General features: G+C 41.4%; 1 protein-coding gene across 4 annotated transcripts in view; it reads right to left on the reverse strand.

The window, feature by feature from the left end:
* crb2.S (crumbs 2, cell polarity complex component S homeolog) overlaps positions 1 to 20,328 on the reverse strand; it is an 80,842-nt gene that overhangs the window by 39,247 nt on the left and 21,267 nt on the right. For all 4 annotated transcript variants that reach the window (XM_041574055.1, XM_018231822.2, XM_018231821.2 and 1 more), the window contains 4 exon segments: positions 11,688 to 11,883; positions 9,544 to 9,683; positions 8,403 to 8,585; positions 6,555 to 6,668 (listed from right to left, as the gene is read on the reverse strand). In XM_041574055.1, the coding sequence (XP_041429989.1) occupies positions 6,555 to 6,668; positions 8,403 to 8,585; positions 9,544 to 9,683; positions 11,688 to 11,883 (633 nt within the window).

A 20,328-nucleotide genomic window follows, 5' to 3' on the forward strand; every position in this document is an offset into this window, starting at 1 on the left:
CTTTTCCACAGCCAATGAATCTATGGTGTCACTTATTTCTTGAGGTGTGAAAGATGAGTCCAGTATAGTTCTGTCTTTCACTCTTAAAGATGGTAATTGAGCTTCCTCTATAAATTTATCCATTTCCTCTAATTTATCTTTATGGTCAGCCCCTTCCTGTAATCTATATAATGTTTGATAATATTGCTGGAATGTTTTGGCAATATTATGTGTGTCGTAACAAATCTTTTGGTCCTTGCCTTTTATTGATGTAATATGGGTAGCCCTGTTCATTTTTTTCAGTCTTTGAGCGAAATATTTATTACATTTATCCCCCAGTTCATATCCTTACTGTTTACTATTCATGTATGCTTTATATGAGCCTTGGTCAAGTATTGCTTTCAATTGTATTCTTTTCTTTTCTAACTGCTCTAGTATATCTTCTGTTATTTTTATTTTGTGTATCTGTTCCAAGTTAGAAATCTCTTTAATTAAATTATTAATTTGTTTCTCTTTTTCTTTCTTTAGATTACTACCAAGAGCTATCAACTGGCCTCTAAGCACACATTTTTTGGTTTCCCACAATGTCGCCACACTAACATCTGGTCCTGAGTTCTCTTTTAGTATTTGTTGTATCATATCCCTTATTTTGTTCTTTGTGTCTTTTTTGTGTAATAATAAATTGTTGAACCTCCATGTGTATTCTTTATCGTTTATTTGAGGTAGATTCAACTTAAAATATATTGGGTAGTGATCTGAGAACAGATTTGTTGCAATTTTGGCCTCTTTGACCCAGTGGAGCCCCCTTTGTGAAACAAATAAATAGTCTATCCGCGTATAAACCTTATACTTTTTTGAAAAATGTGTGTAATCTTTAACTTTCGGATGTAGGACTCTCCAAGTGTCAACCAAACATATATCTTCCAATTTTTTTTTTATACTTTTTATCCCCTTATAGGATATTTGGCTTTTCCCGTTGGAAGAGTCCATTAATGGGTTAAACATCAAATTTAAATCCCCTCCCATTATTACTAATCCTTCTTTAAAATTAGTTAACTCTTCTAAAAACTTGTTTAAAAATTTCACCTGTGCTGTGTTGGGCGCGTACACATTTGCTATAGATACCCTAAAAGCCCCTAGGTTCCCCTTTATAATAACGTATCTACCTTCTTTATCTATTTTCTTCTCTTGGAGAACAAATGGTAGGTCTTTGTGGATTATTATCAGAACTCCTGTTGCTTTCTTCTCGGGGTTATTACTATAGTAAATCTGTGTATAATGTCTATCCATTATCCTTGGGGTATGACCTTCTTTAAAATGTGTTTCTTGCAGCATTATTATATGTGCCTGGAGTTTTTTACATGTATTAAGGATTTGGCTTCTCTTAACCGGTTCATTCAACCCATTTACATTATAACTTACAATTGAGCACATTCCCTTTAAAATACCTTGTTATAACGTGTACCATTATAATTTTTCCCTTATGTCCTATATCATCTACTCTAAGAGAAAAAAGAAAAAATAAGATATAAGAAAAACAAGTTAAAGAACTGAAAAAGACAAGATATCCCACTTGCATGGTGGGAAATCAATGTGCCGCCTCAGACTTATAGAGGAGATATCCTCTTGCTGTTCCCCAAGGGCGGCTAGGTGCGCCTAGGCGCAATTATGTGGGGAGTTATAACTGCCGCTTTGCTGTCTCCTTCAAGAGGCAGCTGAGTTCTTATTCCAGATAAACCTAAACCTATTTGGGTTGCTTGCCAGAGCGTATCCTTTTACCCCCTTTTTTTTTTTATTTATTGTTTTTGTTTTTTTTTGTTTTTTATAATTTCCATACTAATCTAGCCTTTTCCCTCTGCCTTTGATTTAAACCTTGCTACTTAGCTACTTAACTATTACCCTCCCTTAACCCATTTCGGAAAGGAAAAGAAGAAGAGGAAGAAGTGAAAGGTCTTACATTCCATACCAAGTCAAGACTGACTTGGCTCCCGGGGGCATCTCAAGCGGGTATGGCAAATAGCAGTCTTCCAGGGTTTTCAGTGATTTAACTATATTAGTGCCCCACCTCCCTTCTCCATTGTGCTTGTCTCCCTTTGTTAAATTATAAAATGTGTAGCCCTTGTCACGCTTATCAAATATCTTATATATTATCCTGTGGAGTATTTACTACTGCCCATAATGTGTCGCCTTTACACGCCTCAGTATTCCTGTATTTTGTGATTTATGTGATCTTTTAATACTTCAACCCTCTTTATGTGCCTAGTGTGCAGCCCATCCCCACTGTAAATGTGTTGTACTTAATCAGTACTTATCTACCCCTTCAGTGTACTCTCTGTTGATTATGTTATCCCCTTCTCACTCTCATACCCCTGTGTAAGTGACTCTATACCCCCAATGATGTAGCCGTGCCGTGTTGATTCCTTGGAAGAGTTACCTATTTGCCCTACCACCTGTCTAATCGTCCCCCCCTCCCCTTGTCAAATATTAAAAAAACTTTGTTTTTAAAGAAAAAAAAAGAAAACAGCTGCAACAAACATTACTTCCCTTGTGCATATCTGCACTTTCTCTTTCTCCCCCTCTCTCCTTCCTTAATCTGTTTGAGTGATTGTGTAAAGGTAGTTAACATTTCATTGCCACCCCCCCTCTATGCATAAATTCAAAAGAGTTCATTTTGTAACAGTTCGAACATGTTTACATTATTTTCTAGTAGACAAAGAGATACTGACACCAGAAATTACATCTTTTTTTCATCTATCATAATATTGGGTTTACATGCTACTTATAATTTTGATATAAAGTATTGGCCTTATGCTCTTCCATTGCCCTTCTGAATCCCTGTGTTCATCTATGAGGGGGCTGCCATATTTGTGCAGCAGGAGTCCGTTAGCATTAGAAACTTTAAGACGGGACAGTTAGGTTGGCAAAACAGTTAGGCTTAGGAACTTTAACTAACAACTACTTACAAAAACAAACCTCTCAGCAAAAAACGATCAACATGACCTATAGGTAACTTTCATATTTTAAAAAGTAGTTTTTTAGTGTCAGTATCACTAAAAATTATGAAGATCCAAATCACGGAAAGATTCAGAATCTTGACATTATATATATATATATATATATATAAACATTAAATAAACCTAATAGTCTTTTGACAGCTCAACCTGCAGTCCCTCATTTGTACTGGAAAGTCCCTATTTTCTCTGCACTGAACAGCCAGAAAATTAAGGGGGTGTGGCCACAGAAAGGGGCATGGTCAAAAAAAATTGCTGCACTACGCGCGAAAATTTTTCCCTTTTTACTTCCAAAATGTTGAGAGGTATGCATTAGGTGGGACAGCCATGCAATTGCCTTTTTTTAATGCAGTTAGAAAACCTTTGAGTCCATCCAGAATGTACACTCCTGAAGGCAGGAGGTGCTACTGATAAAAATCCCAGTGATTTACAGGAAGTGCATTTTATTTTAAAATATCTGCATTTAAACATTAACAGTATATGCTCTATACATAGCAAACAGGAGTAATTACAAGAGCATGAAGAGATGATGGCACAGCAAGAAGCTTTGTAGGTCAGCCTCAGGCCCTCAGATCTTACTTAAACAAGGATTTGTGCAGTGAAGTGATAAATGAGCTTGACCGAGTTACATAGCAAGTCAAAAGCTTAGTTTTTTGAAACTGGACGAAAGAAATAAAGAATGGGGAGATGTCTGTTAGACTGGACTGCATGAAACAGGCAAGTGGTTGTGTCACATAGTAATAATGTCCCTGAGCTGTTTTTGTAACTAGCTAGGTGAAGTGTCAGTGATCCTAATACAAACTAAAAACCTGACTCTGGGAGGATTAATCATCAAAGTTGAGGGTATTATTGGCTTTATTTTCCTTTCAGGTTGGGCTGTTCTGTTCGCACAGTCTCGTTCTCTCTTTCCGCTTAGTGACTCCATTTATCAAATTCTCTTAAAGCTACAAAACTGGTAACGTGCATGATATACAACATAATATACATACCTCCCAACATTTTGGAAAGAGGAACAAAAATATTTTGACCATGCCCCATTTTTGATGCCAAATTACCATGTCAATTTTACAAAATTTGGTAGGTCATGAAAGTTTGAACACATTTCTGTGGTTTTTAAGTGTTATTACAATTTTACTAATGAAGGTGAATTGCCCTTTAAGCTCCAAGTCATTTTCCCCAAGAGACCTGCTTATCTTAAATTGTTACAAAAGTATTCCATTCTCGGCTCTCTGCTAAAATCCAATTAAGTTAGAAAATGTGTATAATTTCCTGGCTGTTCAGTGCAGAAGATCAAAGAGAAAGTCTGGATATTTCAGTAACAAACCTGGGACTGCGGGTTGAGCTGTTACAATCGGGACTGTCCCGCGAAAAATGGGACAGTTGGGAGGTATGGATATATAACAGTTATACCTACAGAAATGAAGCAGATACCTTCCTAGGGCATCTCAAGTTCTATCACAGCAGACATTCCTGGTCTGCTCTCAGCTAGTATGGCCAGATATATTATCCTGCTCACAATTACTGCAGGGTATGTTGCTCACAATCAACTCCCACCGAATTCCTAGTCTCTCCCTCATACCCAAATGCATGGAGGCTGGCACCTTACATGGCAAAACTGACCTCAGAGAAGAAGGCTCCCCCACAAAGCCTAGTCTTATATGGCAAGATTCCAGCATCTTTAGGCAGCACAGAATGATCATGAGATCTATCCATTTATTAAAGTGGTTATTCACCTTTGACTTAACTTTTAGTATGACGTAGAGAGTGATACTCAGACATTTTGCAATTGGCTTTCATTTTTCATTATTTGTGAAATTATTTTGTTTTTTTATTAAGCAGCTCTGCAGATTGCAATTTCAGCAATCGGGTTGCTAGGGTTCAAATGACCCCATCAACCATGCATTGATTTGAATAAGAGCCTGAAATATGAGAGAGGGTCTGAACAGAAAGATGATGAATACAAAGTTACAATAACAATACATTTGCAGCCTTACAGAGCATTACAGAGCATTTGTTTTTTAGATGGGATCAGTGACCCCCATTTGAATGCTAGAAAGAGTCAGCAGAAGAGGGAAATAATTTAAATTGACAACCAACTGAAATGTTGCTTAGAACTGACCATTCTATAACATACGAAGAGTTAGCAAAAAAATGTTTAAAAATTTTTTTTTTTTTAAAGACCTGCAAACTATTCCCAGCACTGAGGCTTACTACAGTTAACGACCCTTGACGGACCCTTTAATGAACATGCCTAACAACTATTTTTTTATTTTAAATGGTGTTATTCTATTACTTCCTCTCCACTGCCTTTTTCAAAGTAGTGAGGTCATAATCATACGACCTTTCTTATTATATATCTACCTTAATAAGGGAATTTGCCAGCTTTTCATGGGAAAAACAGACCACACCATAAATACAAACAGAATAAATCTTTTTTATAAACACAAGTTACTGAAGAATAGTAATAGACACCAACCTGGAGTGAATATATCAAGTAGTTCAAGGTTGAAGGACAGAGGACTCTATTTATATAATTTATGTTGATAATATGGGTTTAAGTTCATATATTTTCCTTACCTGGACAGTCACTGTTGAGACATTGCTTGTGTGCATATATTCGTGCATATATCCGTGCATATATCTCCACAGGAGCGCACATAAATTAAACCTACTTCAGTGCGTCAGGGGAGGGAGATCAGCGGCCTGGGGGAACCAGGGCCTGCCCAGCCTGAACCTAATTTTGGTGTTCACATAAAACTGTGCATCTATTAGAGGTGCTACCTTCATGGTCAGTAAACACTTTAAAGCCTGATATTAGAAGTCTAAAACTGATAATACCTCAGAAATTGCTTAAAAAGCTATAGTTTATGTAAATGCTTACCTGCACACTTGCTCTAAGATCTAATTGTTTGTACCATCCAACAAGATGCGCAACACTTTCTGACTATCTGAGCGGATGAACTCCCAAGCAGTGTCAGAATAGCCCACCGGGATACCAGGAAAAATCCCGGTGGGCCCATGTGTCAGTGGGCCCTCTGGATTCTAACCATTTGGCATATTTCATTGTAATTCCCTATTTCTTTATGGGGAAAATATAAACTTAATATTGGAAGAATCGAGTATAGTATGTAGAGATAAAAGACTAGGATAATAAAGAAGTCGAGCAAGGAGAGGAGGAAAGATAGTTTGGAAAGTGGGCCTACAGTCTTAGTTTTTCTTGTAGGCCTCTGGTATCCCAGTCCAACACTAGGATATTTATAAAGATATGAAAAACATTGAAATATACCAAAAAGCACTTCTACAAAGCATGTTTCTTGTTTATCATTACTCATGTTAATACATTTGTGTAATTAGTTTATGCAATTATAAAGCACGCTGAATGCATAACTTCATAAATACTTCCATTATTGAAAGTACAGACAGGAGGCTAAGCAATACAATACATTTTGCAAACCAGACTTACTCAGTGACTCCTTTTCCACTATGTATCCTAAACAATTACACTGAATGGGTATCAGTTGGGTAACCAATCATTTAGAACATTACAAAACCAGTTTGCCCTACCGGTATATCCAGAAACACAGCTACACAGGAAGCCATTGATTAAGTCGATGCAGGTTCCACCATTTACACACGGCCCAGATTCACATTCGTTGATGTTGACAGAGCAGTTGGAACCTGCAATATATATTCCCAGTTATACTCCATCCATCCATCAGGCATGTTGCAACTTTATGATTACACCATTTAACAGGAGACTTTAAGCCTTTGTTGGGCTTATTTTACCAGAATCCAGTTAATTTTGTAAATAATACATACATGGACCAGTGTAATGAAGAAAGCTTACCCTTACGCTAAAGCCCCAAGATAAATAAGTATAACCAGGCTCACCATGCCACTCAATAATAAGCACTTAATGTAAATAGTTCCATAGTTTTATGTGTTAATAAGTTAATTCATTGGGGGACTGTGGAGGCTGCCTTATGTTTAAAGGGATACTGTAATAGGAAAACATGTTTCTTTTCAAAATGCTTCAGTTAATAGAGCAACTTCTGAACTGAAATCTGTTTTTCAAAAGAGAAAACTGATTTTTTTTTTATATTTAATTTTGAAATCTGACATGAGGCTAGACATATTGTCAGTTTCCCAGGCGCCCCCAGTCATGGGACTTGTGCTCTGATAAATGTCAGTCACTCTTTACTGCTGCACTGCAAGTTCCTTTCCCCACCCTCAGCAGCCCATCAGCAGAACTATTGGAAGGTAACCAGATAACAGCTCCCTGGTAGATATAATAACAGCATTCAATAGTAAAAATCCATGTCCCACTGCAACTTATTCAATTACATTGAGTAGGAGAAACAATAACCTGCCTGATCCATCCTAAAGTGCAGCCTCTTTCTGAAAGCATATAACCAATCAATATTAGAACTAAAACAATACACTTGGGTTAGAAATTACATTTTACATGGTAAAATGAAATATTTGCAGTGTAAACTACCCATAAAAACTACCCATAAAAATCATGACAGAATTCCTTTAAAGGAGAAGGAAAGGTTAAAACTAAGTAAGCCTTATCAGAAAAGTCCATCTAAATATACCAGTAAACCCCCAAAGTAATGTTGCTTTGAGTCCCCTGTCAAAAGAAACACTGCATTTCTTTCTTTCTATTGTGTACTCATGGGCTTCTGTATCAGACTTCCTGCCTTCAGCTTAAACCTCATTGCCCTGGGCAAGAGCATGCTCAGTTTGTGCCTCTCCCCCCACCCCTCCCTTCTCTACTGTAATCTGAGCCCAGAGCAGGGAGAGACTCAGGCAGGAAGTGATGTCACACCACATTAATACTGCAGCTCCTATCCTAAACAAACAGAGAGCTTCTAGAGCTGTTTACTCAGGTATGGTAAAACATTCTACAGAATAAATATAGCATTCTAGCTTGCACTATTGCAGCTAATCTATTGGCAATAAAATGCCTCCGTAGCTTTCCTTCTCCTTTAAACCCTGCCAATACGCCTGCCCCTTCAAACTGCTCTGCCTCGTTTCATTGTGTAAAAGTTTTATATGCTTCTACAAAAGTAATGTACAAAAGTTTTATACGTTTCTAGACATCTTTTTTGGAAATTACTTTTAAATGATGTAAATTTGGCTGTAACTTTAAACTTAATTGACACAATTTGCATTTCCTTTGCAATGCGACCGGTCCCAGTTTGGAAGACTTGGGCACTGGACAACAGTACCCCCCTTTCCCCCATGATGGCAACCTTGAGAATAACCAACCCATAGCCCTTCAGCTCTTGCTGAACTCCCTGCTAGCTTTCCGCTGTGTGGTTGTTGCTATGAAAAGCAGCTTACGTTCATAAAAAATATATTATTAAATCTGATGCAAATTTTCCTTATCCCCTGCCAAATGCTTACCTGTAAATCCTGGCTGGCAGCGGCACAAATACCCTGCTGCTTGGCTGTAGCTGAACTTGTCACCAAATTCTGGTTCTGTGCCATAATACGATTGGTTGGATAGTTGAAGACATAGGCCGCCATTCTCACATGGCTTCTCAGTACATTCATTATCATCAGTTTCACAATGAATTCCAGAATATCCTAAGAGGGAGGGAGAGAGAGATTCTAATGGCAGAGCGGATACAATTGTATAGCCATAAACGATTACATGCACATATCCCCTGCTCCTACAAGGCCTGAAACTCACTTTACCTCCAGAAGGGGAGCCTGCACAGCAGTGCACTAACGCCTAGCAATTGCCCTAACTGAGCAGGAGAACAGGTAAGTGGGCTAGTACAAACAAGCCCTGAATACAGCACAGAATTATTTCAATTATGTTATTATTATATTACCAGTTATGTAGACTAAATGGAAACTGAACCCAGAACCTAGTACATGTATGGTATCCGTAATCTGAAAAACCCGTTATCCAGAAAGCTCAGAATTAAAGGAAGGCTGTCTCCCATAGACTACATTTTCATCAAATAATTAAAATTTGTTAAAAAATATTTCCTTTTTCTCTGTAATAATGAAACTGTGCCATGCACTATATTTAAACTAAGTTATAATTAATCGTAACTGCCAAAACAAACCTATTTGGTTAAATCAATGTTTAAAAGTTTTTCTTTAGTAGACTTAAGCGGGAATGTAACGCAAAAATCATTCGCAATCCCAAAGTGAAAATTGTTGCCTTTGCGAACACTTTCCTCCTCGCGTGACGGTGAGATATGGATGAGGGATAGTGTATGTAATAAAATTTCGCAATCGCAAACCATTCTTTTAAAGTATTTAACGAAACTGCAGAGCAGGTTTTAAAGGTTCACAATGCACAATTACGTTTTGCAATGCAATAAAAGCCAAAAGAAGAATATTACATTGCCCCACTGAAAGTTTTGCTCTTTGCGAATTTTCTGCTTAAGGTATCGAGATCCAAATTACAGAAAGATCCATTATCTGGAAAACCCCAGGTCCCAAGCATTCTGGATAACAGGTCCCACACCGGTACTGCAAAGCAGTAATACTAAAAACTTGCCCAAACGCATAGAGATCTGTTCCTCACCTCTCCAGCACAAGCATTCGTAGCCCTTGACTCTCTCCACACACGTTGCATTGTTCTGACAAGGATTAGAGTCACACTCCAAGATTTCTATTTCACAGTGGTCTCCAACAAAGCCAGTATGACTGCAATCACACTGGAACCTGAAATACACAGCCCAAATCAATATGCATTCAAGAAAAACACACCGGCCTCAACGGAGGCAGAAGGAAGCATTGTACGTTATAATAGTACTTCATTCATAACAGTCCTTGCTACACAGCCTGAAGGGGGAGGTATAATACATAGTTAAACACATCTACAGTAGTTGAATATAGACAGGGTGGGTCTGCAGAACCTGGGATGTCAATTACTAGTGCATTTCACTCAATCTAATAAACTTCTTGGATAATCAATAGTCTGCAAGAGACTCATTCACTAAAATAGGTGTTAAATAATCATTATTTAAGTTACACATGGCAACCAAACGGAAATCAGTTTTGAAAAGTTATAAAATATAACCAAAGATTTGAATACAGAAAAAAATTGCCATTGCTCGGTCTAACCCACAATCTGGAGGTGACCAGCTGCTTTAAACGATAAAAAAAAAAATCTTTGTACATAGAGAGAAAAATTGCAAGAGTATGGTTTACCTTTAAAAAATAATTATTACAAAACATGAAACATTAGTACCACACTTTGGCCAAAATATGTAAGCTTACGTGCCACGTCAAGGCCCCTCATTGTATGTTCCACACTATTTGTGAGCATTTTAAGTATGTAGTGCATTTAAAATCAAGTCCCCCAGCAACCAATGTGACTGGGTAGTAAGACCATTGTGCACTGGCCATAGACTCAAAGATCCGCTCGTTTGGCGACATCGGCAAACGAGCGGATCTTTCCACAATATGCCACTAACGGCATGGCTATATCGGGGGTAATCCGAACGTTCGGCCGTATGGTCGAATGATCGGATTACGATACGCCAAGGGGCTCCGACGGGGCGGTCGGGTAAAAATCAAACATTCTCGATTTTGTAATAATTACTTTTAAAGGCGCACCGTGCACTGCCAAAGATCTGAATGGTTGCTTTGAGTACAATGGAGCATATTAGCCCCTCAAAGAAACACTTCAAAGGTAAACAAATAGTAGTATAGCAAATAATTGTTATATGATGTATGACTTGTTATATTTTTACACTCACAGACCCAATGCATTGTAGTTTTTTTTACAATCAGTGATAAAGGCAAGGTTTATAACAAGCATGACAATTATTCTACTCATGCATGTCATCACTTGCCAACGAATCGGTCCTGATCGCCTCGTGGAGTTCAGCCCTTAACCTGCTCAGTGTCACATTCAGTAGCAAATGTAAATTCTTGTAAAAAGGGCAATAAACCTGGCACTAATTAGCTTCAATTAACAAGTATACTGGGAGTTGTAAAAGGCAGCAGAGGTTTATTAGGCTATTATACTAATGAATTACTGTAGATAGTCAGGTTATAGTGGTGGTTCACCTTTAAGATAACTTTTTGTATGTTATAGAATGGCTAATTCTAAGAAACTTTCCAATTGCCCTTCATTTATTCTATTGTTATAGTGTCTGTGTTTCTTTGATTCTAGTATTTAGGTATATTGCTAGAGAAGAAGTTTGAAATCAATAGCTGTGATTTTTTTCAACTTAAAATTACTATGCTACCGTATAAATTAAATACAATTTCTGATTCTCATCAGTGAAAAATACACTAAGGAAGATCTTGGTGCCAAAATAGAAATACATAATGTCATTAGTTTTCCAAACTATGTATAAAAACCCATACAGAAACTAGTGCAGATCAATATACAGAACTGTGCAGTGGCGTAACAATAGAGGAAGCAGACCCTGCAGTTGCAGGGGAGCCCAGGGGTCTGCTTCCTCTATAACTATAAAGAACCCCCTTCCCCAGCTGCTCTCTTACCTGCAACAGGGTATTGGAGTGCAAGACAGCACAGAGCTGGGGAGTGGGTGGAGGCGGGGTGTGAAGTGGACGGAGGCGGGAGAATGGGGATTGGAGTGCGCTGGGCCGCTCTGAAGATTGCAGGGGGGACTGGCGCACTCTCGTTACTCCAATGGAATTGTACAAAGCTTTACAACACAGTAGAATAATGCTGGGACAATTTTGATTTACCTGTTAATTTCATCAACACATCGCCCTCCATTCTGACAGGGCTGGCTCTGGCACTCATCAATGTCTTGCTGACAGAGTTCTCCATCATAACCCGCTGGACAGTCACATGTGAAGTAGCCGATATGGTCCCAACATGTGGCTCCATTTTGACATGGGCCTGACTGGCATTCATCTATCTCTATTTCACAGTTAACTCCTTCAGTGGGGAAAACAGACACAGTTTGTTAGACATGTATGAAAGTAGAACAGTCATCCCTTATACACATTATTGGTTTGTCCAGACCCACTACAAGTTCTCCCTCTTACAGCGAACCTGCCCTATTGTGCCCAAGGCATGTGCATCTGCTGCTTATCACTAGTTCTGGCCCTCTAAACCTGCTTTAGGCAATTTACCTGAAATAGACATTTATGGGGGTCTGTTAATGTAGGCCACAAGATAAAGCATTGTACAACTTTGGTGATGCATTGTTAATTGTAAGTTTGCTATTAGAAGCAGTATCTGTTTTCCCCTCTACTGCACAGTTCATTATGATTACTGAAACAATGTAGCAAAATCCAGCTAATTAACAGGAGAACTGATTCCCACTACATTATTTTAAGAGTCAGAACCAGGACTAAATACCGAGATAGAGGACTGCTTTCAGTTGCAATTGCATTTACAAATAATGTTGAAACCATAAAAAAAATCTGAATGTATGTATATATTGTAAAGTTGCATTGAATTGCAATTTATTTCCTAAGGCAAAAAAAATATTTTGGCTGGAAATACTAGAGTCCAGAAAGTGATTATAAATGATTATAATATTTACAATTTAGCATTCAAATTCAAGGCTGAATCTCCTGTGAAGGGATTTGCTACTTGGCCAAATGCAAGATTTAGTGCATCTCTAGTGACTTTAAAGGTTTACACTAAGGAATTTAACTGCAAGCTTTGGACACAGTGAATGCAAACAATATGCATGTAGTAATAATAAACTGCCATCAGATGATAGGGATGTCGCGGACTGTTCGCCGGCGAACTTGTTCGCGCGAACATCGACTGTTCGCGCTCGCCGAATGTTCGCGAACGTCGCGCGACGTTCGCCATTTTGGGTTCGCCTTACCTGGCGCTTTTTTTTGACCTCTCACCCCAGACCAGCAGATACATGGCAGCCAATCAGGAAGCTCTCCCTCCTGGACCACCCCCACACCCCCTGGACCACTCCCCTTCCATATATAAACTGAAGCCCTGCAGCGTTATTTCATTCTGCCTGTGTGTGCTTGCAAGAACTAGTGTAGGGAGAGAGCTGTTACTGATTTCACTGATTTCTTTGAGGGACAGTTGATAGTAAGTTTGCTGGCTAGTAATCTACTTGATACTGCTCTGTATTGGAGGGACAGAAGTCTGCAGGGATTTGAGGGACATTTTAGGTTAGGTAGCTTTGCTGGCTAGTAATCTACCTTCTACTGCAGTGCTCTGTATGTAGCTGCCTGCTGTGGGCACTGATCTCTTCTGATCTCATCTGCTGACTGCTGTAATAACCCAATAGTCCTTGTAAGGACTGCTTTTATTTTCTTTTTTGTTGTTTTACTTTGCTACTTTAACAGCCCAGTGCTATTAGTCTAGCTGTGTTGGGGAGTGGGACTGGTGTGCTGCTGTGCTGCTCCTAGTAGCAGCAGCAACCCGAGAATTTTTTTTTTTTAATATACATAAATTTTTTTTTCTTTTACTTATCTTACTGTTCTTTAACGTGTACAGTGCTGTTGCTGTTCTTCATAGTAGTGCACCAATAGTAGTGCACTTGCAGGCATTATTTGCCCAATGTGTGTTCTTCAAACAACAACCATCTAGCTGTGTGAGCTTGTTCACATTCTGTCTAAATATCAATAATAATACCGTCTCCAGAAACACCACCCGAGTGAGGTTTTTCAGGCAGCAATAATATATTCCGTATCCACTGCTGTAGTAGTGTATACGTTGACCTTGTAGGCCTTGTTTGCCCAGTGTGTTCTTCATTTTCAAACAACTCCCATCTAGCTGTGTGAGCTTGTTCACATTCTGTCTAAATATCAATAATAATACCGTCTCCAGAAACACCACCTGAGTTGTTGTTGTTTTAAAAATAATGCCAGGCAAAGGCAGGCCGCCACGCAGAGGCACTAGGGGCCGTGCTGCTATGCTATCCTGTGGCCCTAGGAAATTGCCCAGTTTTAAAAAGGCAATGACCCTGAACTCCCAAAATGCTGAAGAGGTAGTTGACTGGCTTACACAGCACACCCCATCCTCTACCGTTTCTAACTTTACCACAACATCCTCATCCTCCACTGCTATGGCCACCCCACGTAACACTTCCTCCACCACTGGCGCCCCTTCTTCACTGGAGTCAGAGGAGTTATTTTCACATGAGTTTCTTGAACTGAGTGATGCGCAACCATTATTGGCAGAAGAAGATGAAGGAGATGAGGACGTTACACCAGATTTAATTCTGGCAGAGAACACAACAGAGATGGACATAATGAGTGATGAGGAGGTCCCCGCTGCTGCTTCCTTCTGTGAGCTGTCAGAAGAAATTGATGCATCTGAGGAGAATGAGGATGAGGAGATTGATGTTTTGTGGGTGCCCAGTAGAAGAGAGCAAGAGGAGGATAGTTCAGATGGAGAGACGGAGAGTCAGAGAGGCAGGAGGAGAATAAGACTTAGAAGAAGCAGGGAGGACAGCTCGCAGGGAACAGTAGGGCAACAACATGTATCGGCACCTGTGGTCAGCCGGCCAACGCACCCGCCATTGCCGCCAACGCCGCCGACTTCTACTGTTACCGCCAGATTGCCAGCCTCAAAAAGGTCAGCAGTGTGGGAATTTTTTAAGGTGTGTGCCTCTGACAAAAGCGTTGTAATTTGCAATGAGTGCAGTCAGAAACTGAGTCTTGGGAAGCCCAACAGCCACATAGGTACAACTTCTATGCGAAGGCACATGAACGGCAAGCACAAAGCACTTTGGGAGCAACACCTCAAAGGCAACAGGCAAACTAAAAGCCACCCTCCTTCTGGTCCAGCATCTTACTGCTCTACCTCTGCTGTCCTTGACCCGTCTGAACCACCCTCCACTCCGCCTTCCACCTTGACCACCAGTTCCCATTCCCAGTCATCTGCCCCCAGCCAAGTTTCTGTGAGGGCCATATTTGAGCGTAAGAAGCCAATGTCTGCGAGTCACCCCCTTGCCCGGCGTCTGACAGCTGGCTTGTCCGCACTCTTAGCCCGCCAGCTTTTACCATACCAGCTGGTGGACTCTGAGGCCTTCCGCAAATTTGTAGCAATTGGGACACCGCAGTGGAAGGTACCCAGCCGCAATTTTTTTTCAAAAAAGGGAATACCACACCTGTACCACCATGTGCAGAGCCAAGTCACCGCATCTCTGTCACTTAGTGTTGGGGCAAAGGTCCATATGACTACTGACGCATGGTCCTCCAAGCATGGTCAGGGCAGGTATGTCACCTACACTGCCCACTGGGTGAACTTGGTAATGGCTGGGAAGCAGGGAATGTGTGGCTCAACAACAACAGTGGAGTTGGTGTCACCGCCACGGATTGCACGCGGTTCTGCCACCACCTCTACTCCTCCTTCGCTCTCTACCTCGTCTTCTTCCTCTTCTTCGTCCTCTGCTGCTGGGTCCTCCTCCTCCACACCTGTGCACCCCCAGCTCCCCCTAGGCTATTCGACGTGCCAGGTACGCCGTTGTCATGCTGTCTTGGGGATGACGTGCCTGGAAAGCAGAAACCATACCGGATCTGTACTCCTGTCATCTCTGCAGTCACAGGCCGATCGGTGGCTGACCCCACACCAACTGAAGATCGGAAAAGTGGTGTGTGACAACGGAAGCAATCTGTTGGCAGCACTGAGACTGGGCAATTTAACACATGTGCCCTGCATGGCACATGTTCTGAATTTAATAGTCCAACGTTTTGTCTCGAAGTACCCAGGATTCCAGGACATTCTCAGGCAGTCCAGGAAGGTGTCGGCCCATTTCAGACGGTCCTACACAGCCATGGCACGCCTTGCTGACATTCAGCAGCGGTACAACATGCCAGTCAGGCGTTTGATTTGCGACAGCCAGACTCGCTGGAATTCAACGCTCCTCATGTTGGAACGTCTGCTGCAACAACAAAGAGCCGTCAACGAATACCTGTTTGAACTGGGTGGTAGGACTGGATCTGCAGAGCTGGGGATTTTTTTACCCCGTTACTGGGTGCTTATGCGCGATGCCTGCAGGCTCATGCGCCCTTTTGAAGAGGTTACAAATATGGTCAGTCGCACCGAAGGCACCATCAGCGACCTAATACCCTTTGCTTTCTTCCTGGAGCGTGCCGTGCGACGAGTGACAGATGAGGCTGTAGACCAGCGTGACGAGGAGCAGGAAGCGCACGATTTCTGGTCGGAATCACCAGAACGAACCCAGGCACCTGCTGCAACGCAGGGAGAGGTATCAGAAGTGGAGTCAGAGGAGGAAGGTGGCTTTGTGGAGGAGGAGGACCAACAGGAGCAGGCTTCCCAGGGGGCTAGTGGTGACCTTTTGGGGACCCCTGGTCTTGTACGTGGCTGGGGGGAGGAGACCGTGGATGATGCAGTCCTTGATAACGAGGAAGCGGAGATGGATACCTCTGCATCCAACCTTGTGAGAATGGGGTCTTTCATGCTGTCATGCCTGTTGAAGGACCCCCGTATCAAGAGGCTTAAGGAGAAGGACCTGTACTGGGTCGCGACTCTACTAGACCCTCGGTACAAGCATAAAGTGGCAGAAATGTTACCAACATACCACAAGTCTGAAAGGATGCTGCATTTACAAACCACCCTGCAAAACATGTTGTACAATGCTTTTAAGGGTGATGTCACTTCAGGAACTCATCAACATTCCAGGGGCAGAGGTGCCAGTAATCCTGCCACGAGCGCACCTGCAAGGACAAAGCACTTTGGCCACTCTGTAACGTCAGACATGCAAATGTTTTTTTGTCCAAGGCAGCGGCAGAACCCTTCTGGATCCACCCTCAAAGAACGCCTCGACCGGCAGGTAGCGGACTACCTGGCATTAACTGCAGATATCGACACTCTGAGGAGCGATGAACCCCTGGACTACTGGGTGCGCAGGCTTGATCTGTGGCCAGAGCTGTCACAATTTGCCATGAACCTCTTGTCTTGCCCCGCCTCAAGTGTCCTCTCAGAAAGGACCTTCAGTGCAGCAGGAGGGATTGTAACTGAGAAGAGAACTCGCCTAGGTCACAAAAGTGTGGATTACCTGACCTTTATTAAAATGAATGAGGGGTGGATCTCGGAGGGTTACTGCACGCCGGAAGACTTGTTCTGAGTTTCTGATTCTGACTCCCCATGCAGCTGTCCTTCTCTGCACGCCTCATGACTCCACACACAGCTGTCCTTTAGCGTCCTCCTCCCTCCACCACCGTTACAAACTAGGGTGCAAACCCTACTGGTTTAATTTGAATCCAGGTAAATCCTGAGTTTTTCTGGCCTCTGTGCTTCAGTGGCTGTGACAAAAAAAAAATGAATATTTTCAGCATTTATATGGCATATTGTTTCTGGCCTCTGTGCTTCAGTGGCTGTGACAAAAAAAAAATGAATATTTTCAGCATTTATATGGCATATTGTTTCTGGCCTCTGTGCTTCAGTGGCTGTGACAAAAAAAAGGAATATTTTCAGCATTTATATGGCATATTGTTTCTGGCCTCTGTGCTTCAGTGGCTGTGACAAAAAAAATTCATATTTTCAGCATTTATATGGCATATTGTTTCTGGCCTCTGTGCTTCAGTGGCTGTGACAAAAAAAGGAATATTTTCAGCATTTATATGGCATATTGTTTCTGGCCTCTGTGCTTCAGTGGCTGTGACAAAAAAAAATGAATTTTTTCAGCATTTATATGGCATATTTTTTCTGGCCTCTGTGCTTCAGTGGCTGTGACAAAAAAAAAAGGAATATTTTCAGCATTTATATGGCATATTGTTTCTGGCCTCTGTGCTTCAGTGGCTGTGACAAAAAAAAGGAATATTTTCAGCATTTATATGGCATATTGTTTCTGGCCTCTGTGCTGCAGTGTCTGCGACAAAAAAAATTTATATTGTTAGCATTTATATGGCATATTTTTTCTGGCCTCTGTGCTTCAGTGGCTGCGACAAAAAAAATTTATATTGTTTGCATTTATATGGCATATTTTTTCTGGCCTCTGTGCTTCAGTGGCTGCGACAAAATTTTTTTATATTGTTAGCATTTATATGGCATATTTTTTCTGGCCTCTGTGCTGCAGTGGCTGCGACAAAAAAAAATTAATATTTTCAGCATTTATATGGCATATTGTTTCTGGCCTCTGTGCTTCAGTGGCTGCGACAAAAAAAACATAATTTTTCAGGAAAGTACACATGCCTAATTTTTCAGGGTTCTGCAACAGTGGCAAAATCGCATCTTTTATGGTCACCGCAGGTGATCAATAAAGTAGACCAAAACTGGGCCCACACTGCAGAATCTGTGTTTTTTGGTTCGCTTCACTGTACATTGAATTACCTCTGCCTGACCGTGCACGTGCGCACAAGCACGGTGACTGCTAAACACACCACTACAGAAATATTGCCACCAACAGGACGAACATCCTGGAGGTGACAAGCTCAACTAGTAATTAACAACTATTATTTGCTCACTTGACGGTATCATTCATTAAAGCTCTTTGCGTTTTTTTGCGTTGCAGTAAGCGCCGCGTTTCGTCTTTGCGTGTGAACAGGCTGTAACCTTTACACGACTTGATTGGCATGTAGACGCCGGACGTTTTAAAGCAGTTTATTACACAAGTTTAGAAATGTAGTGTGATTTCTGCCCTTTACAGCACAAAACGCAGCGCTGTGTCAACAATGTATTTTTCAGATACATTTTTGCCCTTGATCCCCCTCTGGCATGCCACTGTCCAGGTCGTTGCACCCTTTAAACAACTTTAAAATCATTTTTCTGGCCAGAAATGTCTTTTCTAGCTTTTAAAATTCGCCTTCCCATTGAAGTCTATGGGGTTCGCGACGTTCGCGAACCATTCGCATTTTTGACGCAAGTTCACAATATGTTCGCGAACTTTTTTTCCGACGTTCGCTACATCCCTATCAGATGACAGAAGAAGATTAAATAACACTATTCTCTGCTATACCGATGTTAGAAAATATTCTTAAGGTGGCCATAGATAAGAACGGATCTCTCCCTGATATGCCCACCTTGGGTGAGTGGTATCGGGCTGATCTGATCATTGGGCCCTAGGGCCCAACAACAAGCAGAATACGAGTGGTCAGTTTGAGGACCGAATCAACAAACCAATTTGGTCTTCAACGGGATTTTTAAACCTGCCTAATCAGCATCTGGGTGACTTTTGGCTTGATACCGATCAGGGAAGCCAGTTGGAGGACTCCATACACTGCCCAATAAGTTGCCATTGGCAACTCATATCAGCCCGTGTATGGGGACCTTTATACACCCTAGGATGTAAAAACTGTTACCTTAAATAGTTAATAGTAGCTCTCAGGCACGTTTCAGGGGCTGCTGCCGCCTGAGGCAGCAGCCCCAATGCCGCCCCTCCTCCTGCTCCGCTCTTCTAACTACCAGCGTCGGAGCGGGTGGAGGAGGGGCCGCATCGCTAGCGCAGTGAGCGCTATTGCGCTCGCTGCGCTAGAAGAGCCGAATTTCCGTTTTAAAAAATGGAAATTCGGCTCTTAAAGTTACCAGAGGCGGCTTTTTGCCGCCCCTGGTAACTGGCCGCTCCGTGCCGCCTGAGGCAAGATTCTCACCTTGCCTCATGGCCGGAGCGGCCCTGGTAGCTCTACTTTCTATATAATGCAGCATTTGTATCCAGTGTCTAGCTACCCTCCTAGGACTCAGGTGAGCTCCAGTCATGGGGCATGTTGAGAACTTTCCTAAGGGGTTGGTCCCCTGCAGGCTACCGCTCCTAGTAACTTTAGGAGCAAATTGTTTATTATGCAGAATTTGTTTTTTAGAATCCGAATTATGGCTCTATTAGTACAGAGAAAGCATTTGGGATGCTACAGAGGGGTGAGGGGGATGGTATCACTTTGACTGCCTCAGGGCTGAAATGCATTGCATCCTTGCCTTAGATTAAAAATTCAGAGTAGGTACAGAGAATAGCACTGGTTGGCACAATGCAAACTTGTATGCAAGGTAAAGAAAGGGCTTCTTTCCATCCAGGATGGGAAAATGCTGCATACTGGCTACCTCCCCTACCTAGGGATAGATTTGTGCAACCAGACGTAAGTTTATAAATTGTAATCCAGTTTCCTTGGTACCAACCAGTTCTACTTAGCTTTTGGCCTAAATCAATGTTACGTGCCAAGGAACGTGCCAGAACACAAGAGAGGAAACCCTTTAGTGTCTTGGTGATTTTTGCTTATTGTTTGACCTTTGTCAAAGACCATTTATTGAATGTATGTAGGGGGTTATCGAATTTCGAATTTATGTGAATTTTTTTTTTACTCTAATAAATTTGAATGTACTCACAACTCGGACGGGAGATAATTTGAGTTAAAACTTGGTCAGGAAGGCAATTAACATATTCAAATGGTTCAACAGATAAATCTCATATTCAAATTTACATTAGAGTTGACGCTTTTAAATTTG

This window comes from Xenopus laevis, chromosome 8S, assembly GCF_017654675.1.
Source record: "Xenopus laevis strain J_2021 chromosome 8S, Xenopus_laevis_v10.1, whole genome shotgun sequence".
In the NCBI taxonomy this organism is placed as follows: domain Eukaryota; kingdom Metazoa; phylum Chordata; class Amphibia; order Anura; family Pipidae; genus Xenopus; species Xenopus laevis.